At 38.5% G+C, this 25,902-nt stretch overlaps 4 protein-coding genes across 7 annotated transcripts; 2 read left to right on the top strand and 2 right to left on the bottom strand.

The window, feature by feature from the left end:
• The first annotated feature begins 106 nt into the window (after positions 1-106).
• Positions 107-2,386, top strand: cep19 (centrosomal protein 19). Its single transcript, XM_074636052.1, has 2 exons — positions 107-441; positions 1,852-2,386. Exons 1-2 carry the CDS (start codon positions 312-314, stop codon positions 2,196-2,198), a joined length of 477 nt encoding a protein of 158 aa, XP_074492153.1. The 5' UTR covers positions 107-311; the 3' UTR covers positions 2,199-2,386.
• A 403-nt stretch (positions 2,387-2,789) lies between these two features.
• Positions 2,790-9,074, bottom strand: ing5a (inhibitor of growth family, member 5a). The gene is made up of 8 exons (XM_074636046.1): positions 8,731-9,074; positions 7,467-7,538; positions 6,260-6,426; positions 5,828-5,939; positions 5,647-5,746; positions 5,344-5,479; positions 5,184-5,245; positions 2,790-5,072 (listed from the first exon to the last, which is right to left on the bottom strand). Exons 1-8 carry the CDS (start codon positions 8,765-8,767, stop codon positions 5,033-5,035), a joined length of 726 nt encoding a protein of 241 aa, XP_074492147.1. The 5' UTR covers positions 8,768-9,074; the 3' UTR covers positions 2,790-5,032.
• Positions 9,075-10,185: 1,111 nt separating this feature from the next.
• Positions 10,186-17,028, top strand: plekhb2 (pleckstrin homology domain containing, family B (evectins) member 2). 4 transcript variants are annotated; one of them, XM_074636049.1, is made up of 8 exons: positions 10,186-10,312; positions 12,102-12,152; positions 12,279-12,431; positions 12,548-12,650; positions 12,806-12,845; positions 13,185-13,271; positions 14,571-14,688; positions 14,770-17,028. In XM_074636049.1, the coding sequence occupies exons 2-8, from the start codon at positions 12,116-12,118 to the stop codon at positions 14,904-14,906; spliced, it is 675 nt and encodes a 224-aa protein (XP_074492150.1). In that variant the 5' UTR covers positions 10,186-10,312; positions 12,102-12,115; the 3' UTR covers positions 14,907-17,028. The 4 variants fall into 4 exon arrangements, with proteins under 4 accessions (XP_074492150.1, XP_074492152.1, XP_074492151.1 ...); XM_074636051.1 differs by having other exon boundaries at positions 10,188-10,312; positions 14,574-14,688; XM_074636050.1 differs by having other exon boundaries at positions 10,206-10,417; positions 14,574-14,688.
• A 12-nt stretch (positions 17,029-17,040) lies between these two features.
• Positions 17,041-25,770, bottom strand: LOC141768099 (vacuolar protein sorting-associated protein 4B-like). Its single transcript, XM_074636041.1, has 11 exons — positions 25,570-25,770; positions 23,051-23,162; positions 22,818-22,962; positions 22,438-22,496; positions 22,208-22,327; positions 21,973-22,129; positions 21,737-21,885; positions 21,573-21,654; positions 20,065-20,284; positions 19,436-19,576; positions 17,041-19,305 (listed from the first exon to the last, which is right to left on the bottom strand). Exons 1-11 carry the CDS (start codon positions 25,588-25,590, stop codon positions 19,204-19,206), a joined length of 1,308 nt encoding a protein of 435 aa, XP_074492142.1. The 5' UTR covers positions 25,591-25,770; the 3' UTR covers positions 17,041-19,203.
• Positions 25,771-25,902: the final 132 nt, after the last annotated feature.

The raw sequence follows: 25,902 nt of genomic DNA on the forward strand, positions 1-25,902 counted from the left end.
AGCTCTGAGGCAATAATTATGTATAAAACAGAGCTACTTGGATAATCAGATACTAATCATTACCTTCATTGTTATTGAATAATACTTTAACAAATATGTACTCTAAATGTAGGCAGGCTTCAGCCAGGACAGACGGTTCCAGACCGATTAAGCACCCAGGTAACGTTAATAACTCATCTCTGAAACTCGCCTGTTAAACGCTTATTATACACAATATGTTAGTTATTATGGTTAACATGTTTCAGTCTTTTACAGATTAACTCTAAATGGAGACCAGTTGAAGTTAAACAGCTGCAGATATAAAATATAAGATGAGTTTCGAGGCAAAGCGATGTGGAGTTCAGTTCAGTCCTCCATCTATAGTCTTAATTTATCAACATAAGGAGACTCAACATGTGAGGAAAAGAATAATACCTGTGAGGAACTTCTCAAAATATTCTGGTAAGGCAAAGCATTTATTTTATTATTTTATTTATTATTTTATACATGCAAACAACTTTTTATAATTTATTTTTCACCCTTTTTTAAATTAAAATAATCCCAGTAATGTAATCCCACTAGAAACCCATCAAATTGTTACTGCTACAATTTCTTCTTCTTATATTATTATTATTTTTTTACAGTACAGTTATTTAACTTGCGATTTTACCATAATATTGTGTTCAATTTAGACTATATCCAGTGAAAAAGTGCTGCAGGTTTTCAGGCTGGACTACCAGCTGGGCACAGTGGGACTTTGCTATTAGTTTGTGGCAATTAATAATAATAATAATAATAATAAACATTAGAGCTGCAATGATTAATCGATTAGTTGTCAAATATTAAATTAATCGCCAACTATTTTGATAATTGGTTTGAATAATAAAGAATAATAATAGGTAAAAAGTGTTTAAATTCTCTGATTCCAGCTTCTTAAATGTGAATATTTTCTGCTTTCTTTCCTCCTCTATGACAGTAAATTGAATATCTTGGGCTTTGGGAAACACCGGTCGTTTTTCACCATTATCTGACATTTTATAGACCAAACAACTAATCGATTAATTGAGAATATAATGAAAATAGTCGTTAGTTGCAGCCCTAATTAACTGCAAGTTTTTAATGGGAATAAATGCAAACACGTGTGAACTCCAAGGATAAGGGCTTTAAGGATGGTCCTTAATTTTTATCTGATTCTGAGGTCTGTCTTGGTGAGGGTCCTGTATCAAAACCTTAATTAAGGTATTTGAGTTTATATTATGCTTAGGGATGCACCGATATCGATACCGGATCGGATATCGGGCCGATACAGTATCGGTACTACATTACATTATACACTGGAAATTTGAATTCTAATTTAATTCTTTAATTACTAATTTTGATCTATGTATTTATTTGTGACAATTTGTTTTACAAAGTTAGGAATGTTTAAGTCGAGCCTGATGTTTCTTTACACATAAAAGAATGATCCCAGTCACGTCCACACAGTGAGGCATGCAGCCGATTGATTAAACACTGGTATCAGATCAGTACTTGGTGTCGGCCGATACCCAAAGCCCAGTTATCTATATTGCTATCGGGACTGAAAAAGTCGGATCGGTGCATCCCTAATTATGCTCCTATGATACATATTCCAAAATCTGTTCAATGAAATTAGCACAAACTGGGCAGGAAGACTTCCACATAAGTTTCTGGGGCCCTGGGGAAAATAATGAACTTGCCACATATAGTAGGATGTGTGCACGCCGGTACCTGATGTATACTCACAAAGTCTGGAGGAACAGGGGGTCAGTATAGGCCTCCTAGCCTAATCTGACCTTGTAGACTTCCACAGAGCAGTTTGAACCCTCGATGCCCTCTCTCTTTAACCTCCAGACTACAGCATGGCTGCAGAGAGGCTGAAGAGCCACCCTCGGCACAGGGACTACCTGGAGGACGTGTCCCAGAGCCAGCTGGAGAAGCTTCACATCATCCTGCGAGATCACATGCAAGGCCTCAGCCTGGAGGACAGCCTGTCCTCGTTCCGCCTGGACCCCGACGAGGACCTGAACAAATTGGACGACGAGGAGCTGGCTCGCAAGAAGGGCCAAATGGACGAACTGTTCGAGAAGAACAGGACACGCAAAGATAATCCTGACTTTGTTTACGACGTGGAAATGGATTTCACTAAGACCACGCAAGAAAAGTGCAGCTGGGACGAAGAGTCTGATGATGGATTTTAAAACTCTTCCATTCTCAGTCCCTTCTCTGACCTTTCAGACTGCAAATCACCCGACGTACTGATGTTCTATGAAATTACAGCAGCAATTAGTTATCGATTAGTTGTCAAATATTAAATTAATAGCCAACTATTTTGATAAAATGTATTCATCCCGACTAAAAAAAAAAACTCTGATTGCAGCTTCTTAAATGTGAATATTTTCTGGTTATTTACTCCTCTATGAAAGTAAACAGAATATTTTTGAGTTGTGGACAAAACAAGACATTTGAGGACGTCATCTTGGGCTTTGGGAAACACTGATCCACATTTTCTGACACTTTATAGACCAAACAATTAATAGATTAATCGAGAAAATAATAGGCAGAAACTAAAAAGCACAAATTGCGAAAAAGTTTAGGCATTGACCTTGAATGGTTTCGGTTAGGATAGGTCGTTGGGCGATGAGTCTCGCGAGAGTTTTTGCAGTTTAGGGGTTACCTTCTAGACACAACTCAATAAAAGACAGCACTAGTTACCACTAAGTGTAAAAGGTCATTTTAAACTTGCATCACACGCTCCATTACAAACTGCAATGAATGAAAAAATGCATGAATAATAGTGAATATTTATTTGTTATAAAATACTGAATTTTAACAAAATACAAAGACTTTGGCTCGTTTATTTGTGGCTTACACCTAAAAGTGAGTGATATTCACAGCTGAATATGAAAGAAGACGCTAAAATCCTATTAAATAAAATTTGAGTGCACACCAATAAGTAAGCAATACAACATATATATCTTTGGGAAAAAAAAAAAAAACTGTCCACAAAATATTGTTTCATATCATACAAAACATATCTATATGTATATATACTGCATTTTCATATGGTTTGAAATGATGGCAAAGTTTTAAATGAGATTATCATAAAACCAAGCCTGCAGTATCAAACCTCTTCAGGGGACAATTTCATCCAAAGTGCTTAAATACCTCATTCAGTTGACATGAGACACTGACTGACTGACCGTTAGTACCACAATACATTCAAACATGTCGCAGGTTCTTTGATATTCAATAAAGAAATGAACTTACATTGCTTTGCTTGTTTGGTTTAAGATAATCAAAACATATTTTCTTACACTTGTATCAATTGCAGTCATTATGCAGTGCTGATGTATTCCCTCAGGAGGTAGTAACTGAATATCTGACACATAATTCCTTTCACCACCGACATTTGGTAAAGATTTAAAGGTTTTTAAAATCGTAAATTCTCAGCAGGCTGTTGATTCGTTTTAAAAAATAGTTCTTTATAAAATTCATATTTCAAGTATGCTAAAGCCACAATCCAAGATTTCTGAGTATGTTAGTAATGATAATATATATATATATACAATATATGACTTATAGGAAGGACTTTCTGATTGTTAGGAGAGATAACGGTGTAGCTATACTCCGGATTAGGCCTTTAGAAAAAGCTGTATGACCCACCAAGTCCATGGAGAGTTATAGGATTTGAAATATATATATATATTACACTATTAAACTACACCAAAAATACATACATTATTAGCTCAAGGGTAACTTTGGCGTTTTTCAACCTGGACTCTATTTTCCCATGTTTTTGTGTATAAATTGGTCAGTATTGAACGATAGAGCTGCAGCCGCTAAACGGGCTGTAATGTAATCCTTCGGGACAACTCCTCACTGTCAATGTACGTCCACTAACAAGTGTTTGTTGTTTTTGCCACTGACAGGCTCAGATTGTTATTATAAGTGTCTGACAACCTTATGGAAAGGACCTTACAGAGAAATAAAACCATTTTCTTACCTTTTGCTTAGTCTGGTTAACCGGATGTGGACTGTGGGTATAAGGGGCCGTACACGCCCCGAGATGAAATAAAGTTTAACTTTTGGAATGCTGCGTGTCATGTGACAAGGAACAACCAATCACAGCCGCCACCCAGAGCTTTATGCTTAGTCCCACTAACTACTTTACATGCATCACCTTTTCTGTGCCAGAACGTCACATGTGGTTGAAAGGTCAGCCAGACTGACAGAGAAATAGAGTGTAAAGCTACTTGAGGGATTGACGGTGCTGGATTGTTTTGACTTTGTTTAGTTTAGTCAGTGAGGCTTTTACTGCTAAATTACTGCAAATGCATCATTGTCATTGCAGCATGCAGGTTTTGGTTGCTTAGTAACGGCAGGCAGTGACGGCAGTAACGCAACCTCCCGAAGCAGCTTGGATAAAAGTGGCTTTTCCACTTGTTTTTCCACTTGTTTTATACGCGGCATGTGAACGGTCCCTTAGCTTGCCAGTGTTTTCCTCCCCTTCCGCTATCTATTTTGAAGGGCACCGCCGCTGCATCCTGTGCTTAGCAACGCCAAAGATAAGTTTGATTGGTTTAAAGAAATACAAACAAGCCCTGTAGCAGAATGATAACGTGTGGAGCCAGACCTTTCTTTAGTGCTGACACATCACTGTGGAGATACTTTTCCCTTGATCTGGTCTGTTTGTTATTGTGTCAAACCAAGTCTCGCTCGTTCTGAAATCTTGTGAGCGGTTTAGGCCTCATCCACATTATTGAAATCATCTAAATATTCATCCATGACATTGAAAATCTACGCTTTCTGTACTCCAACACAACAAACTCTGACAACACCGTACATACATACATTTACGGATTACATTGCAGCTTGTTTCACGGCTACTGTCTGCAGTGTTCTCCCTCAATACTGGACCAATTTCAAAAACGTTTGTCCCCATTAGTGACTTAGACACAAAAACATGGGAAAATAGAATCCAGGTTGAAAAATACCTAAGCTACCCTTTAGGTATATCTGAAAGTGAGAAACCTCATTTCTTCTTCTTGTCTTGGTTGCACCTCGGACAAAACCTGAAAGATTTAGGAGGGAAAAATATGTTAAAGCACGGAAGACAATCAAATATCATCTTTTTCATAAACAACTCTAGGTTGCCATGCATTGAACTAATTCAAACTTCTTACCATTTTCCTTTGGGTTTTGAGGCGAGATCAACACAAGCAAAGTGAAACCACTCAATCGGACACTAAGGGATGAAAAACAATGTCAGTATTAAGAATCTCTCACCGAAACAGTGAAGTAAAGAAACTTGTCAAATATAATTTTAGTAAGAAAGAAGCCTACATCTGGGTTATCACATCCAATCATCTCTCCATATGACACCTGATGGCACAGGCAGTACGTAGGCTCGTTGGGATCGACTGGCATGTCCAAAACGTCTGATGGTTGCATCGGCAGGAGAGCATCACTCAACTCTGGGCTACAAGTCCAACATAATATATAGAGCATGGTTAGAATTAAACATGATTAAAGGGGACAAATTAATGATTCATTAGTAATCTAAATTAACACTGGTAAGAATAATAAAGTATTTTCAGGTCTGATTAAAATGTGTAGTGCCTGACTGAGCCACCAGCCCAAACATACCTGTTCTTTATCTTTTTCTTTTTGGGCGACTCTTCATCAGAACCTTTCTTTGCTCTTCCTCTGGGTGTACGCTTTTCTCTCAGCCCCCGGGATTCAGCCTCTGTGGGAAATATTTACATTTATAAAATGTCAATAAATCTGTTTTGTCTTATGACGAAAGCCTTTCAGGTAACCAACTTACTCTTCGGTGCTCTTCCGTCTGTACTTTCGTAGCCGCTCATTTCCAGTTTCTCCTTTAGCTCGTTCTCAAACCGCGCCAGATCTGCATCCAGTCTACGGATGTGTTTGTCCACCTGCAGTAAAAGGATATAACGTAGATTAGAACCTGATCATGTGCATGGTTTCATTTGCAAATTAGGAATATACTTAACGAAAATAATTTTGTACAATAAAGTGTGACTTAAAGGGATAGTTCGGATTGTTTTGAAGTGGGGTTGTATGAGGTATTTCTCCATAGTCAGTGTAATAATAGTAATACACTGTCTATGGAGAAGTACCTCATACAACCCCACTTCAAAACATCCAAACTATGCCTTTCACGCTTACTTTCAACATGTTAACATTATAAAATCTGTATATTAGTGCATCTAAATTACAGTGACAGGAAACTGACCATTTCGTATGTCTGCATTGCGAGCTGGACTTTGTCATCGCTGAACTCTTTGCACTTGCTGTAGGCATGTTGGATCTTCTGCAGGTGTTCCACTCTCTGTTCTGAGGCAAGGTTCTTCACCTTCGCAATGTACTCTTCAGCCAGTTTGTCGATCTCTCCTTTCTTTTCTGCACAACAACATGATTATTACAGTGCTGGAAAAAACAGTATCGATTGGCACAATACTTGTAAGCCTGATTATCTAAATTGGGTTAAAATGGTACAACACAAAGAATGCTACACTTAGAGGCCCTGCTGCACGCCTACTCACATATTTTCAGTTATTGTAGCTGAAAAATATTCTTCCACAGCAGACATTTTGACAAAGCAGGAACTGCACAAGAGTAATTAATAACAATTTAGGTGAACCAGTTCCAAGGCTCACCTAAACTGGCCTTGTTTATTGAAACATTTAAATGAGCTAAGCCATTGGTAATGCTATTAGTTACACCCAGGGAATCAAATTAGCATGTCACCTGCCAAATACGGGTAAATGTTGGCTGTGGCAGGTAAAAATGTCAGGTCACCTGCCACCATGGCATAACATGAAGTCACCAAAACTACATAAACTTGTAAAAATCATAAAAGCGTAGGCCTGTCACAATAACTAAATTTGTTGGAAGAAATAATTGTGATAAACAATATTATTGTAATTTTAAGATAATTTTATGCCACCGATATAATGATAATATAATAGCATAAAAATGCAAGTGCTCCCTCTCAAATAGGAATGAATGTTTAATTCTTAAAGATATTCAGAGTAGAATTAGAATGTGAAAAATATTAAAATATCCTAAATAAATAAAACATAAAATAAAACCACACAAACAAAACAATAAATAAAATGGACATTCAGGTTCTGTTAACAAAAATGAACAATGTCCAAGTCTTATAATGGTAGGGAAAACCCTGCCGTTTATGCTGACATCATAATGTCCATATGTTGAACAATAAGGCGATATAATAATTATTGTGGCAGGCCTATAAAAGTGCAAGTCAAGATGATGCCAATCAAGCTCAGTCTGTGCACACCCACACTGACCTGACAATTTATTTTGCCTGATTAGACCTATTCTAACTTCTGTGCAGGGAGACCATGTGTGTAGTAGGGGCTTTAAATCCATACAGAATTTTGATGATAACAATTTTTATGAGATTAAATGATCACCTTCAGTCCTGTTGTCCAGGTCCCGCATTAAAGTGAAGTTTCTCTGCAGCTCACATGGTAGGTTTTCAATACCTAGAGAGGAAATAGACATTAGGATGAAAAAGACCAAGAGAGAGACATTTCATGAACACTTCACTTATATATCCACTTAATCGATGTACCGTCATTCCAGGTAAAATTCAACTAATGTCCATGAGTGTCTGGACTATGGCCCGACAGATTTTTGTAATGTTAAACCTGCAATAATCAAAGGAGGATGGTCTGCAGGACAGATAATGCACACAGTGCTCTGTCATAGACTAAGCTACTGGAGTTACCCTGCACAATACTCATTTTTAACAGTCTCTTCTGCACTATATTCACTTTTTTTAATAGTCATGTATCACAGCTGTTACCCTGCACAATATTCAGTTTTAACAGTTTTCTTCATCTCCTTGTATTTTTATATCTGGTATATTTTTTTGTACTACTACCTTTTTTACTGCCTTTTTACTAACATGTTTTACACTTAGAACTGTGATGCTGGAAACTTGAATTTCCCTTAGGATCAATAAAGTTACTAACCATCTACCTACCTGAATTGCAAACTGAGTGTAAAGCAATGAGTTGTGTTGTTTACAGTTTTGCAAAAACTGAGTGTAAAGCAGATAAAGTACATTCAGTTTGACCCACATGGTGAATGCATTGACTACAGGTGTTTATGGTTTCAGAGACGGTGCTTCAAGCATTCAGAAACAACAGTAACGTTACTTTATGTGACGCACATCTGACACCCCGCCCAGCTCCGGCGCGTAAAAGCTTTACTGGAAACAACGCGGTTATCAACAGGTTGCAGATGCATGGTGTCTACCATTCAACAAACACACATGTTGACCCAAAACGGACACAATTAAGACGTTTTATAACACTGAGTGAGACAACAACATCTCTAACAACCTGATAAAACCACTGATAGTTTCTAGGTCACACAGTTAGCTCATCTGACACAACCAGAAACGCTTAACTCTAACATTTGACATGTGTCCAGCTAATATTGAGTGAGTTTAACACCATATTATGGAGAGCTTTCCTCAACTTTACACCACCAACAGAGATGCTAATCAGTTAGCTAGTTAGCTAGCTAGTGACAGCTAGCATGTTGCTAACGCGCCGTGCTGCTCTCTGCCAAGCTAAATAAAGTATTCAACACAGTAAAACTAATCCTCAAACACCCGTAAGATGTTTAACATGTTAACAGCAGTGCTGTATAGCCCTGAGTACTCACTGTCCAGGTAATGTTCCAGGTAAATAGCCGTCGCCATGTCAGGTTAGCTTCTTTAGCTTCTTCTTCGTTAGCTCTCAAACTGTTCGGAGAGTTTGATGGGCTTGTTTTCTAACACCAGGGTCGCCCGGCGGGCAGTGGCTCCACTTGATGGGTTTCACCGGGCGGGTAATGAAACGACTCTACCAGTTTCCCTCCTGTGCACACTCGGTTACAGGATATAACTTTTTATGCTTGTGTGAGTTTGTGTCCCGCATGCGCAGCGGATAGCGGCATCTCCAACGGTTATTTGTGCACAAGTCTCCTAACTCCCCACCTACCACCGCCCCCCCCGGTGTTGCTGCGTTTGCCAGCACTTTCCAACTAGTGATGTGTCGGTCCCGAACGAGCCGGTTCAAAGAGCCGGCACCCGTCTGAGAGACTTTTTTTTTTTTATTAATTCAAGGCAGAATGATAGGATGATTTTCTCCGCGCCACGGGCACTCCATGCACTGACTGTGATAGTACGTGTCCACAGGCTCCATCCTTTCCACGCTTCCCATTCATTGCCTATGTAATGAACGCCTGCTCCTTATTTGCATAAAGTTGAGGGCTAGACTAACTTTATGCAAATCACTGGCGTCTGACGCGACTCCCCGCCTCTCGAAACTCCCGAGAAGCTTTTAAAATAAACGTTGTCGATCCAAAATAAAGACAGATTTAGCAACTGCATTACTTATTTCTGTTTTCAGAAACACAATGCGGTGAACTATTTTCGTGAAATAAGAGAAGAAAGTTTTCGAACGAGCCTCTATACTGTTTCCGGTTTGAAAGTTGGGAACAGCAGCCCACGGAGGGAACACGTTCGTCCAATCAGGAGCCTAGTGCCTTGTGTCTAGTGACAGCCCACCAAGCGTCCAATGCTGGGAGCGTCGCGTACCCTAGCGATAAAAAACGCACCTGTGGACACGTACCATGTGTCTGAACGTTGTGTTAATGACGTCCGTGTGACCAATCAGGTGATGACAGACAAGGATAATACCGTCAAGCAGGGAGGGACGGGTGTGCGCGGCGCGCTGACGGTCTACAAGTACAGAACAGGAGGAAGAGGAGGAGAGAAAGAGAGACGAGTGCGGTGCGCAAATAGCAGACAAGATGAGTGACAGTCGGAAACGAAGCAGCATGTAAAATTATGGTATTCTGGAAATGATAAGGTTTAGTATAATTATATTGAATAATTTAAGTGATATATGCGCAAACATACTAATCAAAAATCAAAACAGCGCTAAATTTGGCTGAATTATAAAATGCAGAAGTGGTAAAAATGAAGAACCGTTTGGGAGCCGAAAGAGCCGGCTCTTCTTGGTGAGCTGAGCCAAATGATCTGGCTCACTAAAAAGAGCCGGAATTCCCATCACTACTTCAAACGCTGTCAGATGATATGTGACGCCATCCAAAACAAACGCCAAAGATTGTAAACTCATGCGAAGATTCACCACGCGGGTGGCGCTAAAAGAGCAACAATCGCAGAGCAAAAATAACGGCTGTGTGTGTCCAGTGTCCAGCTCTACTCGGTGAAGCATCGGTCACGCTTTTTTGACTCCGAGTAACACATCCTCATTTTTGTTGTTGTTGTTGTACATCTCACTTCCGTGTTTGCTGTCTCATCACGAAATCCTTCATATCTTCATAAAAACACACAAATAATCAAGTAAGTAACCAAATTATACTCTAATTAATGTACTTTTATTCTCGGTTATAAGGTGTTTCAACTTACTGTGAACACTGTTAACTACTAGCTAACGAACTAACAGCTACAAACAACATTAAAGCTGCTAACTAACTAGCTAAAAACACACAGCTGAGATAAACACATCAGTTAAAGTGTGTTGTTATTATTATACTTCATGTTACATGATCACTTAATGAACATTTATCATCTCTAGTCAAACTTGTATTAATAAGAAATGAGGATGAGCTGTTCACATCTGGCCTGTTGTTACTTGAAGCCATCATCTGGTACCGTTATAGCTAACTAAAGGTGCCAAGAGAACCAAACACTGTATATTGAACCACTAACATTATATTATACTAATATATGAAACACTAATTGACTGTTTAAACAGGAATAGCTGCCCTGAAACTGACAATTTTGTCACATTAGCCTCTGCTAATGTTGTACTTCACCTTAATTACCACATGGTGTCAAACGTTTCTGTTCATGAGCTCATATTAAGTTACAGTATTGATTTATTAAGCTTTATATCTGAAACTTTAATCAGTAAACTCAGTCATCTCCACTGTACTCACTTATTTATAGCTTTTCTGTTTAGTTCTGAAAATATGATTTGAGTTTGGACTTCTGCTGATAGTGCTATCAGTCACGAGGTTTGTTTACCACACCCAGTCATCAAACAAGATGAGATGAAATACATCTAGATAAGTACAACAATTAATAAATAATAGGAGGTACATAAACTAAAATAAGAATATAATAAAAATAGAAGAATATTTAGAGACAAGGTAAAGTGACAATGGTGTTATTAATAGCAGCAACAAGTCAATGTAAACAGTGTACACCAGGCTAATATATGATATATGATTAAGTAATGGTACTCAGTGTTTATCTGTATAATACGATATAATATGGTACATTATGATATAGTGTGGGATATGAGACATAGTACAAGGTGTAGTAGTGTTGCAATACAGTAGAATATAACATACTATATGGTATAAAGTAAAGTATAACTAGGGTTGTCATGATATACCGGTATTGACGATAACCGTGATATTTAAAAATTAAATGTTTATCATGTTAATAATATACATATGATAATATCATGTAAATAATCCAGCACCTCTTAAATAATTTTATATGTACAGTTATAGTTACAGACTCTCTCTCTACCTCCCTACACTCGTATTTTGAGTGTAATTCATTTGAAAAAAAGAGACAAAATGCGCATTAAACAAAGTTAAAGATTAATTTGACTGATAGCATTATTATTATTATTATTATTATTTGTTTCAAATTTTCTATATTTTATATCGCAATAATATCGTTATTGTGAATTCTTTTGGTCACGTTAATCGTGTAGTGAAATATCTAATATTGTACAGCCCTAAGTACAGCAATATAACATATAGTATAACATAGTGTAAGATATAATGTAATATAATATGTAGTTTAGTGCAGCAACATAACATAATTGAATAGAATATCAAATACACTATGGTATCATATGGTATAGTATAATATATAACAACAATATGGCGAGGTATATAATCTTTCCGACAGAGAGAGATAATGGAGAGGGAGAAGCCCTTATTTTGTGTCATATTTTGTGTGACAGATGCTGATTTATGTGTATACATATATTTTATTGTTTTAGGTGTCGCCTCTAAGATGGCTATGGTGAAGAGTGGTTGGCTCCATCGACAAAGTGAGTAGCCAGACATAACCCTAACAGTTGACCATATTAGGCAATACTTATTAAATGCTGTTTAAAGACGCTGTGACATTTGATATGCTGTGTAAAAAGATTCTTACATCATATTTTCATTAAAAGGTACCATACTGCGTCGGTGGAAAAGAAACTGGTTTGACTTGTGGTCTGACGGACGACTTATGTTCTATAATGATCAACAACGACGCGACATGGAGGACGACATCCACATGAGGGTCGACTGCATTAACATCCGCAACTCTGCTGCATGTCAAGGTACTACTTGTCATCTGCTGCATGAGGACGTCTCACACTTAAGATTATTAACCAACTTGTGTTCATATTTTTTAAATGCATCACCTCTCTATTTTTCCTGCTGTGTTGCTTCTCAGATCTGAACCCACCGGAGGGGAAGATGCGTGATGCGTTGCTCCAGATAGTGTGCAGAGATGGACGGGTTATCAGCCTGTGTGCCGATAGTGCAGATGACGCTCTGTAAGACAACACATACGTGCTGAGGCATTTTATCAATTTGATGCATTATTTTGGTCACTCTATTTTTGTTTCTGTGTTGTTAAAGTTGAATGCTTCAGTTCTATTTTCAGAATAAACACTATTTTTATGTCTGTGGTTTCCACTTTGTGTTGCAGGGCATGGACCATGGCTCTTCAGGATGCCAGAATTAATGCGGTGAGTTTCTGCTACATCTTAGATCACTTGAGCTTTGATTTGTTAACCAAAATAAGAACAGGGAGTTGTTGTAAAACCAGCCTGTCTATCTTTATCTGTCTTATTAAATAAATAAGCTGCGACGTAAACAGTCTAATACAGTCTTAGAACATGAAACTGGCTGTGTGAAACAACTCTCATATTATACCTCTATGATGATAACCTCAGTGCAGTAGAAGGAACTGTCTCTGTCATTCTCTTCTATGTCCATTCGTCCAAACGTCATGTAGCTCAGTTTTGTTGGTTGTCAGCTTTCAGGTGAGGTGGCCTCATTGGTGCTGTATTAATTTTTACTTTTAGGTGGTTGCTACACCTCAGATCGGCTTTGCACAGGAAGTGATGGCGTCTGCTCCTCCCCCGTACTCAGAATATGCTCCTCCACCTCAGGTAAAAGGCATAACTACTATACATGTGACAGAAAAATTTAAAAAGTTTAGTTCAACACACTTTTTACTTTAAAGCTACTGGCAATGCACCTGTGCATTTTTTTCCTCAATAAACTTATCAAACTCAGTTCTGTAAATCTCCGAATAGGATTGTTACCAAGTAACAATTTGTTTCTATAACTATGAGTCTTGTTTACATCTAAGGACAAGCATTGTTAAAGGCATAAAAACTGTAAATAATAGTACTTTATTATTATGCTGTATTTATAATTTGCACCACGTGTCATATATAATTGCAGTATATGTTCTACTGCACAATTTGGCTTGGTTTGACGTGATCCTTCTTAAGGGAAAACCAAGCTGACAAAAACCAAAACAAAAGACTCCAACATGACAACAAATAAAGTTGGAGTCTACTGTCATCTACTGGTGGAGTAATGGAAGTGTTTAAAAGCTCCACAAAGCAGTATTTGTGATATTAACACTGAATCTAGAGCTGCAACGATTAAACGATTAGTTGTCAACTATTAAATTAATCACCAATTATTTTGATAATTGGTTTACATTGAGTACATTTTTAAGAAAAAAAGAGTAAAAATTCTGATTCCAGCTTCTTAAATGTGAATATTTTCTGGTTTCTTTACTCCTCACTGACAGTAAACTGAATAACTTTGAGTTGTGGACAAAACAAGACATTTCAGGACGTCATCTTGGGCATTAGGGAAACACTGATTGACATTTTGTAGACCAAACAACTAATCGATTAATTGAGAAAATTCAACAGTCAACAGATTAATCGATAATACAAATAATCATTAGTTGCAGCCCGACATAACAACAAATAAAGTTGGAGTCTACTGCTATCTACCAGTGGAGTAATGGAAGTGTTTAAATGCTCCACTAAACAGTATTTGTGAAATTATCACTGAATCTAGGGCTGCAACGATTCATTTATTTAGTTGTCAACTATTAAATTAATCACCAACTATTTTGATAATCAATTTTAGTAAAACTTTTTAAGAAAAAAAGTAACATTTTCTGATTCTCTGATGTCATCTTGGGCTTTGGGAAACACTGATCGACATTTTAAAGACCAAACAACTAATCAATTAATCGAGAAAATAATGGACAGATTAATCGATGATGAAAATAATCGTTAGCTGCAGCCCTAACTGAGTCAAATGACTCTTTAGTAATGTGAATGGCTTGCTATTGAACGTGAATGGCTTGCTGTGGGATGCATAGCATCCCACAGAGGATCAATAGTGTCTTCATGGTCTTGTTTTCTGTTATTTTTCAGCAGGGTTATGCCCCGGGCCCGTATGGAGACTATGTTGGATTTCCACCACAGGCTACACAGATCGTATACACTGCTGACGGGCAGCCCTACGCTGTAGCCTATCCTTACCAGTACCAAGGTAAATAACTGCACATTTCTCAACACAAGCTTAAAATTCCATAATTGCAAACTTAAATGAGACATCATGTTTTTGTTCTAGGTGGGTACCCCGCTCCCGGAGTGAACCACGTTGTTATTCAGGAACGCCAGCGTGAAGACGGAGGAGACGTGGCGTTGGGAATGCTCGCCGGAGCAGCAACTGGTCTGGCACTCGGCTCTCTCTTCTCCGTCTTCTAGTGTCTTTATTAATGTCCATCTAGTAGCAAACCCCCCTCCCTCCCCGTATTAGCAGCATTTGGCCTCTTCTCTGTGCCATCACAGGAGTCGGAGTAAAATATGTCTGTTGGGCTACTTCCATCTATGAAGCATGATTGTGATGGGCAGTGATTTACTCCCTATGTGTTCTATATATACAGTATATATATATATACACAGTAAATACTGTTAGCACTTTCTCATATCGCCCTGTGTGGCAGTTTGCCACCCCCTTTGTGTTGTCTGAATATGAATGTTCTTAACCAAAAAATACAACAATTACTCACTCACTGAGTCAATAGAGATGCACCGATTGCAATTTTCTTTCTTTCTCAGAACAAAAGTGTTTTTTATTTATGTATTTAAGACACCTAAACGGATCAGTATCAGTTTAAGCGTACGCTATATTTAGAATATTTTCACCACTTTGCTGTCAGACAGCCCTTTCTGTCGGGGAACTGAAGCCGTTATCTATGCTCTCTTCAAAGCCACCAGACTCCATTGACAAAAACAGTCATTTTACCTGGTAGAACACAGAGGAGTTGCTGGTCTACTGCTGTCTCGATTGGTTAGTTTGTTTGTGTTATTGTGTGACTTTGTTGTTTTAAAGGGTTAGATTGGATTCACCAAAGTCACACAATAACACAAACTAACTGATCGATGCAGCGGTAGACCAGCAACTCCTCTGTGTTCTACCAGGTCAAATTACTGTATATTGAGATTTATTATCTTTTATCAGGTTTTCATTCACATATCTTGAGGTCAGAGGTCAAGGGACCCCTTTTGAAAATGGCCATGCCAGTTTTTCCTCGCCAAAAATTTAGCATAACTTTGGAGCGTTATTTAGCGTTCTTCCCGACAAGCTAACATAACATGGTTGGTACTGATGGATTCCTCAGGTTTTCTAGCTTTAAGACTGAACTACAACCTCTGAAAGACTAAATAGCAACCGTTGGATTGTTAAGAGGTTAATAGTTTATATAATAAATGATCAATACCTGATGTCCCGTGTATCGATACAGTAACGCCACACCAAATATCGCCTCACTGTACTGTATCGATGTCCCCCCCCCCCCCCCATATATAGATATACGAGACTGATCAATCGGTGCATCTCTCCTTCTTTAAGTTATTTAAACGACAGCAAAGACACTACTCCTTTTATGTACTGTATATTTCAGGTCCTTTGTTTCTGTTTCATGGAGCACATTTGTCCTTTTATATATTTGCTGAATTACCTTCATAGCCATCAAGTGTTTTGTTTTTTACAGGTTTTGTGTTCACCTCTGTGTACTGTACCTTTACTTTGTTTTACACGTACTACTCGTCTGGTTTTGGTTGCAGTGTTTCTTCGGCTCTCGGGTTATTTGTGGTGGAGTCAGGCTGAGATGACACACAAAGCAATAATAATAAAAAGTTGTAGCGTTTTGAGGTTTCCCAAATCTGGTTGTGATGGATGTCTGATGTCGTCACCACCACAAATAAGTCTCATGTTTGAGGAAACGCTGACATTTACACGATGTGCTTTGAAGTGAAAAGGGACGTCACTCCTCCAACTCTTATACGTGCATGATGCGTTATTTATGGTCGTTTTCGTTCATTGGCAGCTGTTGAACCATACTTTTCATTTGAAATATGTTTGAATTGATATTTTGGTTTTCATTTCAGTAGGCTCGGTGCGGTACGCACAGAAGTCTCTTGAGATTTAGTTACATTTTTAATTGGCCTGGACTTTTATTTTTCACTCCAAATGTTATTTAAGACTGCATTTATTCACTTTGAAATAGCAACTTCTGCTCAATAGAAAATGTATCTGCTCTTCAAATACTACAGCATATCTTTATTAATGAACACTTAACTGACCAAGAGATATGTCAGACTAAAATTATGTAATTTTAGCTAAATTATCAGCTTGTGCAAGCAGCGTAACATTGATGTCATTTTTCTACAGGTCTTAGGTAGTTTAAAGAAATTAACCTGTTGATATTTCTCCTATCAAATGTACTAATTAAATTATGATCGACCCTGCATTTAGAGTACAAATATATAATAATTAACTAAGAGATGTATTTTAACAATTAAATATATATATTCACAAAGTTAATAATGACTCCTGTTGTTTTGTTTTGTTTATTTAACCCTGAGACTTTCGTTCACAGAACATGTCGTGGAGGATACAACAAATAGTGCAAATGTAACAGTAAGAAACCTCTAAACCCCCAAAAGAAATATTTCAAACCAACTGAGTAATTCAGAACAAACAGTAATCGACTACGGAAGTATTAAAGTTAAAACTAGATGCATAGACCGAATTTAGAAATGCTTTAAAAAGCATTATTGCACAATATTTAAAGTTTCCTGTAAAGTTTAATAACTCAACAGAAACCCCCTTTTTAGCTGGTATTGACAACTTTGTATATAGAGAAATAAAAATAACAAGTCAAAGGTTATTTATATGTTTAAAAGAGAGTTAGTATTCCTAAATTTTACAGTATAAAGACCCACTTATAAAAGCCAACCCTGAAACTGATTCTGTTATTGTGCAACATAATCCCCTTTAGACGATATTAAGAGGTATGTAGTATTGAAAATGTGCATTTACCCACATATTTTAGAACAGTAATGGTGGTCTTTAAAACAAACTTTAAAGATTATTATCACTTTGGTTTGAGACATGCAAAATAAAACCAGCAAGTAAAAGAAATATGTATGTAAACACGAGCATCAGTAGATTGATAAATTAGTGATAAATAGTGCTGAAACAGTCGATTAATTGATTAGTTGATCAGTAAAAAAGTCATCAATTAAGATTTTGATCATCGATTAATCATTTTGGTCAATTCTTCAGTAAAAACAGCGACTTTATCTTCAATAAAACATTAAAGGGATAGTTCAGGTGTTTCTCAGTGGGGTTGTATGAGGTACTTCTCCATAGTCAGTGTATTACCTACAGTAGATGGAGTTTGGAGAAACGGACAGGAGTACCAGCACGGGAGCAAAGTAATGTACTGCTGTGGACGGGGGCAGCAGTTAAATGGATTTTAGACACCTAAAAAAATCAAAATCAGTTTAAGTGTACGCAATATTTAGAATATTTTCACCACTTTACCTTGACGTCAGACAGACGTTTCCGACCAGGAATTGAAGCTGTTATCTATGCTCTCTTCAAAGCCACCAGACTCCATTGACAAAAACAGTAATTTTACCTCGTAGAACACAGAGGAGTTGCTGGTCTACCACTGCCTCGATCGGTTAGTTTGTGACTTTGGGTAATCCAGTCTAACCCTTTAAAACACCAAAGTCACACAATAACTATGGGTGTTAATCACAAGTTTCATCACAATACAATATAATGATTCTTTGCACAACAATACGTTATTTACTGATATCACAAAGTCTGCCACAATTTTGATTTGATTCAATTCAGGGACCTGCGATCGATATGAGACGATATCATATTCCCATTTAACACAATCAGTTACATTTATATCAATTCATAAAAAGCATACTAAAATATGATTTGACAATTTTATCACTGGGCTCTGTAGGAATGAGAAAGGAACGCATCTTAAAGATGATATGTATTAATGTTTTCACTTTACATCGATGATATTGGATCGTTGATCATTGAATCGATATATATATATATATATATATATATCCAGATCAATGTATCGTTACACCCCTAACAAAAACACAAACAAACTAACCCATCAAGGCAGCGGTAGACCAGCAACTCCTGTGTTCTGCGAGGTAAAATTACTGTTTTTGACAACGGAGTCTGGTGGCTTTGAAGAGAGCATAGATGACGTTCGCCATCAGAAACGTCTGTCTGACCACAAGGTAAAGTGGTGAAAATATTCTAAATATAGCGTACACTAAAACTGATGATTTTTTTTAGGTGTCTTAAAAGTGTTTAGCTGCTGTCTCCGTCCACAGCAGTACATTGCTTATGCTCCCGTGCTGGTACTCCTGTTTGTTTCTCCATCTACTGTAGGTAATACACTGACTATGGAGAAGTACCCCATTCAACCCCATATTAAAACATCCAAACTATCACTTTTATATCAGCTTGCTTTTCTATTGCTTCCCATCGTTAAGAAATACCATTAATCAGAACACGAAACTTAAGAAGTCTGTGTTCCAGTTACTTGTTGATGGACACTTTCCACTATTTTTCACTCTTTGACACTAAAGATTAATCGATTAATCACAAGCATAATTGACCGTGAAAATAATTGTTAGTTACAGTCTTATTAAAGGAGTATGAGGAGTGTTATTAGCCCTCTTGACCAAAATCCGCTGTAAACTTCTTCAGCTTCTCCAAGTCCTCCTCATTCACTGTCGGCTTGGTGGTTGCCAGCGACCTCAGCATGTCAGCCTGCACGGGAAACATCACAGAGGTCACAATAAAGCCGATCACTGCACTCCTCTGTGTTTGTCAGTAACACTGATCGACATAACATGATAACATGCACATATTTTCCTTCCTGGCGAAAGTCTTTTCTTACCATGGACACGACTGGCTCTAGAAGTTTCTCTCCAGGGACGTCCATCCACGTCATCTCTATGGCGTCGGGATCACCCGGCGAACACGGAGTCAGGAGGTCATCCACCACAACGTCGGGATTGTTCCATAATGACCCGCGAACCTTAATTAGTGTGTGTTTTATGTGTGGAAGGAAGAAGTAGAATAAACATTAGATACTAAGTAGTTCATTCTGAGTTCAGTTTGACAGATTAATTCAGCTGAACAGGCACGTTTAAGGTGAGAATGAGTAACTATTTTAACTATTTCTTGGATCAATAATGTCTATTTAGTGTCTCCCAATTGGTGAACTTTCTTGTTACCATTTAATTAATTATATCTGGTTGGCAAAAAAGAAAAACTTGAGTTTCTATTAGGTTTTATAGCGATATATAACCACATCTATTCAAAAACGCTGTTCTGGCACAGCTCATGCAGTCAATAATTAATGACAATTACATACATTTTCATTTTTTCAGTAGGAAAAAGTAATGAATGGTTGTCTTCTGCTTATTTTAAATAATTTTGATAATAATAATTTTGTGGATTTGCAATGAAATAGTTGAGCAGTTTTTTTTTCTTGTGTGTGTGAACTGTTGCTGTTGTTTTTACCTTTTTGAAGTGAGTGGTTGACTGAACCTTCCTGACGGGCTGCATGAGGGCGTCTCTAACGATAACACTGATGTCCGCTCCGGAGTAGCCCTGTGACTTTTTGCCCAGAGTGGCGAAGTCGGCCTCCGTCAGTTTGCTGGGGGTGGAGCCCAGATGCAGTTTGAACATGAAGGAGCGTGCGTGCCCGTCTGGCAGAGGAATGTAGATCCGCTTTTCAAACCTGAGAGAAACAAAAGATTCAAGACATTATGAATCATTTAAGTTCTTAAATCCTGATTGTTTTATCCCTTCAATTTTCTCTTGAAGCCGAAAACCTCTCTGAGAACAGAGGGATAAGTGACCTGATGTTTCAACTACAGAAAAGATGGTAGAGTTGTTGTGTGGTGCGTTGTGGCGCTCCAGCTGCAATGTTCATTTTGTCTAATAAGAAGTTTTTGACTGAAATAAAAAAAAGATGCAACCTGACAGACATGAATAAAACTAGTTTGAGAGGTTGACTCTTTTTTCCCCCCTAATCAATAAGAAGGATGTCATCAACACTATCAAAGGCTGCACTCTCGAAGTACAAACATAGTGGCTTTCTTTCAAACCCAGTTTCTCCAGAAAACCTTTAGTATTATGCAGCAGACAGAAACACGACTAGATTTCTCAAACTAAGTATTTTTGTTTACACTGTTGGTCAATTGTATGTCGGCAAGCTTCTAGACTTTTACTGAGATCAGCAGGTTGACCGTTGAACAATAGTTGCTTCCAGGTCACATATGTCAACATGTGACCTGGAAGCAACTACTAAGAGACATCCTGAGTGCAACAGTACTTAAATATTGTTTTATTTCTGGTGATAAAACTGGATCATCAATTAATTTGCCGGAGTTTGATTTACAGTACATCACAACTCTGCTGGTAGCTTCATTGGAAATAATGTGTTTCAGAGCGCAGTGGTGCCGTTGTCGCGTTGTGTCTGAAAGGAGTGAGGGATGGAGAGAGAAATGGAGAGAACTAACTGAAAGAAATACTCAAGCAGTGGCAAAAAAATTATAAAAACTGATGAATATTAGTTTATGCCAGAGATTCACACGCCAAGTTCACACCAGAGGGGAGAATTATTCAGTTTTCTTTCCTGGGAGTTAAAGGTAAAATTAAAAGTTTAACATAGAAATGCTGTTGCAGTGTACTTATTATTTTGTTATTTTCATTCTTTAAAAGTCACCTGAATGCAGGAAACAAAGTCTCTGAAGGACCCCCAAACCCCCCGCTTTGGATTTGAAATCCTCCCTTTTTTTAAGCGCTCAAGGTTGGCAAGTATGCTGAGGGAGGCGAACGGAAAGGGGGTCTTGGAAAGGGAGGAGTGAGCGGAGAGGTACTCAGTTGGGTGCAACTACACCACTAGATGCTGCCAAATCCTACACACTTTCCCTTTAGGAATAATAATAAAGAGCTGTCATTTGAGATTACGTTTAAAAAGGATGCTCTCCTTGTAGTTTTCAAAGACAACGTAGGAAACTAACCTCCTCCTGATTGCAGAGTCCAGTGTCCACGGTATGTTGGTGGCTCCCAGGACCAGGATCCCCTCGTTATCATTTCCAACACCTGAGAGGAGGAGGAGGAAATTTCTTACACTTCATAAACAAAGTACTGCTATTAGTTTTTCAGGTCATTTCTTCTCACTCACCTTGCATCTGGACGAGGAACTCTGTCTTAATTCTGCGCGCTGCTTCGCTCTCGTTCTCGCTCCTGGAGCCGCAGAGAGAGTCGACCTCATCGATGAAAATGATCGACGGCTTGTGTTCTCGGGCTAAAGAGAACAGGTTCTTCACCAACCTAGAGAGAGCGAAACAGTCGATGTTCATATCATCAGTTTATCTTATTCTCAGTTTTATCATCTTGTAAAAGAAACCCGGGCCTCACTTTTCACTTTCTCCCAACCACTTGGACACGAGGTCGGAGGAGGAGACGGAGAAGAAGGTGGAGTTGTTGGCCTCCGTGGCCACCGCCTTGGCCAGGTAGGATTTCCCCGTTCCTGGAGGGCCAAACAGGAGGATCCCCCTCCAAGGAGTTCTCTTCCCTTCACAAACAGATACCGTATTATTAAACACTACTCATTATCAGGAGGTTTAACGTCGTTGTCTCTTGTTTTCTGTACCGACGAACAGATGAGGGAATTTGATGGGCAGGATCACGGCTTCTTTTAAGGCTTCTTTGGCCCCCTCAAGTCCGGCTACATCGTCCCACTTAATGTTTGGCTTTTCTATGACGATGGCACCTTTAAGAGAGAGAGATGGGTTTGATAAAGCATTCATTATGTTTAGTACATCATATTCAACTGCTGCATCTGCTTCGATGTTCATTCAATGCAGCGACAGCGCCATTCACCTGAGAGTTGATTTTGGAACTTCTTTTTCTCTGCGTCGTCCCCATCACCACTTTCATCCCTGAAATTAAATAACAACAGTCCACATCGTGATTTATTGACAGTGAACAATGATTGGTATCTTTTAGGGGTATGCAGTAACACTTGATTTTACTGAAACTGATATGAAATTGCAAATTCTTAGGAAGGGCCCTGAAAAAGACTCTGTAACCGGGTACTAATTATAGGTGTTCATTTGGTGCATTTTTGCATTTAACTGCCCCAGAACTTCGTCTCTATTTTCCCTATAATAATAGAGGTATACTGTAGAAAATGAGCCTGAATTTAAACAAGTACTAAAGAAAGTCACCACAGTAACAAACACCGGGAGATGATGACTCACCCTTTGTCATCAGACTCTTTGACAGGTTTGGCCGAAGGATTCTTCTCCTTCTTCTTCAGATATTCCTTCAGCTGCTCGGCTCGGTCCAGGTAGTCCACACACTTGGCTCTGATGCTCTGCGCCGCTCGGTCACCCTGAGTCTCGTCTGTAACACAGGCAGTAGATCAGATCACCGCAATGAGTTGAACAGAAGATAATGGTTGAAAACATACAAACACGGATAGGCTGCTCACACTTGATGACATGAAGGAAGTATTGCACTGCATTCTGGTAGCATCGGAGGGCCTCTTCGTAGTTTTTGGCTTTGTCCTCCTCTGCAGCTTTGCTGGCGAGATCTATAGCTTTCTGAGAACAGACAGACAACAGGAAAAATAATATAATGAATGTGTTTTATTAATGGTAAATAATTAATTTGCACATGCAACTTTGCCAGGTTGCAAAAAAAAAAATCCTTTTTAGTGGAAAATTGGTTAAAGGGACTATTTGTAACTTTCAGAAATGCTTCTTAACAGCGACACCTGTGGCCGTGAAATCAACGAAAGTCAGCATCGGGCTCGCGCTTGCTCGCTCTAAATATACCTGAACGAGCATCGCTCAAAACAGTGAGGCGACACACGTCAGCTAAAACCACAATATCACTCTATATTTCAGCTGCTTGGCAGTAATGTTAGCTGACCAGACGAAGGTCTCTCCATGAACATGATTCAGATCTGATCTTAGTGTTGGCTTTTACTGCCTCAGCGCAGGCTGATGCAGCGGGGCTCTGCAGCGTGTCTCCCTGCTCTCTCCGCCCGCAGCCGGAGAGAGCAGGGAGACACCGGCACCCGGTCGGTAACGAGACGATAACGTTACTAGCTGAGGAGCTCCGTCACTTCACAAGACACAGGAAACCTCTGTTGGTCTGGAGGAGCTGCAGCATTTTTTTTCTGCACAAACGTCCACTGTACATTCACTAGATATTCTCAGAGCTAAACTAACTCTTCTGCAGTGTGGAGTGAGCGCGCATTCACGTCTAGAGGTGGAGCGAGCTGAGAACGCGCGCGCTCTCTGAGCGAAGGCAGGCAGGCAGAGTTGGAGAGGCAGCGGCCACACGCGAGCGTGCATATGCGAACGCGCATGTGTGGCGACCCGCTACATTTATACGCTTAAAAAGTTACAAATAGTCCCTTTAAAGGCTGCAGCCTCGTGTCCGCTGCCTGCTCTCCTTCACTCAGAATGCGCGCGCATCCTCGCTGTCTCGCTCCACCTCTAGACGTGAACGCGCGCTCACTCCACACTGCAGAAGAGTTAGTTTAGCTCTGAGAATATCTAGTGAATGCACAGGGGACGTTTGTGCAGAAATAAATGCTGCAGTTCCTCCAGACCAACAGAGCTTTCCCGTGTCTTGTGAAGTGACAGAGCTCTTCAGAGAGTTACGTTACCCTCTCGTTACCGACCGGGTGCCGGTGTCTCCTCTGCTCTCTCCGGCTGCGGGCGGAGAGAGCAGGGAGACATGCTGCAGAGCCCCGCTGCTTCAGCCTGCACTTAGGCAGGAAAAGCCAACACTAGGATCAGATCTAAATCATGTTCATGGAGAGACCTTGGTCTGGTCAGCTAACATTACTGCCAAGCAGCTGAAATATAGAGTGATATTGTGCTTTTAGCTGACTTGTGTCGCCTCACTGTTTTGAGCGACGCTCGTTCAGGTATATTGAGAGCGAGCAAGCGCGAGCCCGACGCTGACTTTCGTTGATTTCACGGCCACAGGTGTCGCTGTTAAGAAGCATTTCTTAAAGTTACAAATAGTCCCTTTAATTTGACCTCTTTAGGCCTCAAGTTATTGAAATGAAACTATATTTTAAGTTTAAAGGGAAAATGTCATCAGAAACGTGATAATGGAACCTGAACTTCTTTATATATGTTTAGTATCTTTTTCACAACCTGGCAACCCAAATGTTGTTGTCAACTTGTAGCTCTCATAAAGTATTCCTAAATTATAAAAAAAAAAGTGAAAAAAGACATTAATATTATTACTTCTAAACCTTGGTACAGAGTTAGTTCATCTTTATGTTCAAATCTTTGTACTTGTACAGTAGTAATTTATTTTGGTCCTCATTAACAATTTTTCCCAAAAGAATGCACATAAAAATATTGTAAATAAATTACAATAAGGGAGTAAATTAACAAGAAACCAAAAAATATTGCCTGGAATATTTAATCTAATTTATTTTAATTTAATTTAATAATTTAATTTAATACAAATATCATAATTTAAAAAACTTCATATACTGCTGGGTAGTTTAATCTATAATAGTACATCCTAATGTATGAGTTGAGTATTATTATTTTGTATTAATAATCTAAACCTGCAAACAAACTAGCAACTAATGTTGTCAAATAAATGTAGTGGAGTAAAAATAACAATAGCTTATTTACTTCTGAGATGTAATAGATGTAGAAGTATTAAGAAGCATCAAATGGAAATAGTGTTATGCAAGTAAAGTACAAGTACCTCAAAATTGTAGTTAAGTATAGTACTTGAGTAAAGGTATGAAGTAAGTTTGTATGTGTTTACCTCCATACAGGTAAAGTATGGAACTACAATACAGTATATATATAATATATAGTCAGTTATGATTCAACATATCTTTAGTTTTATATAATATTTCAATGTTTTTTAGACATTTAGTTCATTAAAAAGTGAATTGTTAGAAGTCTCTTGTGATGTCACACCTTGTCAGGTAAACTAGCTGAATAGAAGTGTGTCACTCACCTGTAAGTTACCTCCAGCCATCTAGAGGTTAATGTCTGGCTCAAACTTTAGATTCAACTGTTGACTCGAGAATTATCTTATTTGTTTAACTTGTTTCCAGCTACTTAAGTTTCATTATATCAAAACTTCAGTCGCATAACATCTTTAAAGTCTCGCCTCTCTCTGCTTCCGCATCAACAACAAAAGTTCACTTCCGGGGTGGTGACGTGACAATGTTATTGTCATCTTCGTCAGCTGACGTGAGAGCTCAGTCAGGCTTTTAACAACAACTAAATACATATTATAAAATATATAAAAAATATATATAAATATTAAATAAATATGCAAATATTA

The sequence above is a fragment of the Sebastes fasciatus genome, chromosome 5, assembly GCF_043250625.1.
Source record: "Sebastes fasciatus isolate fSebFas1 chromosome 5, fSebFas1.pri, whole genome shotgun sequence".
In the NCBI taxonomy this organism is placed as follows: Eukaryota; Metazoa; Chordata; class Actinopteri; order Perciformes; family Sebastidae; genus Sebastes; species Sebastes fasciatus.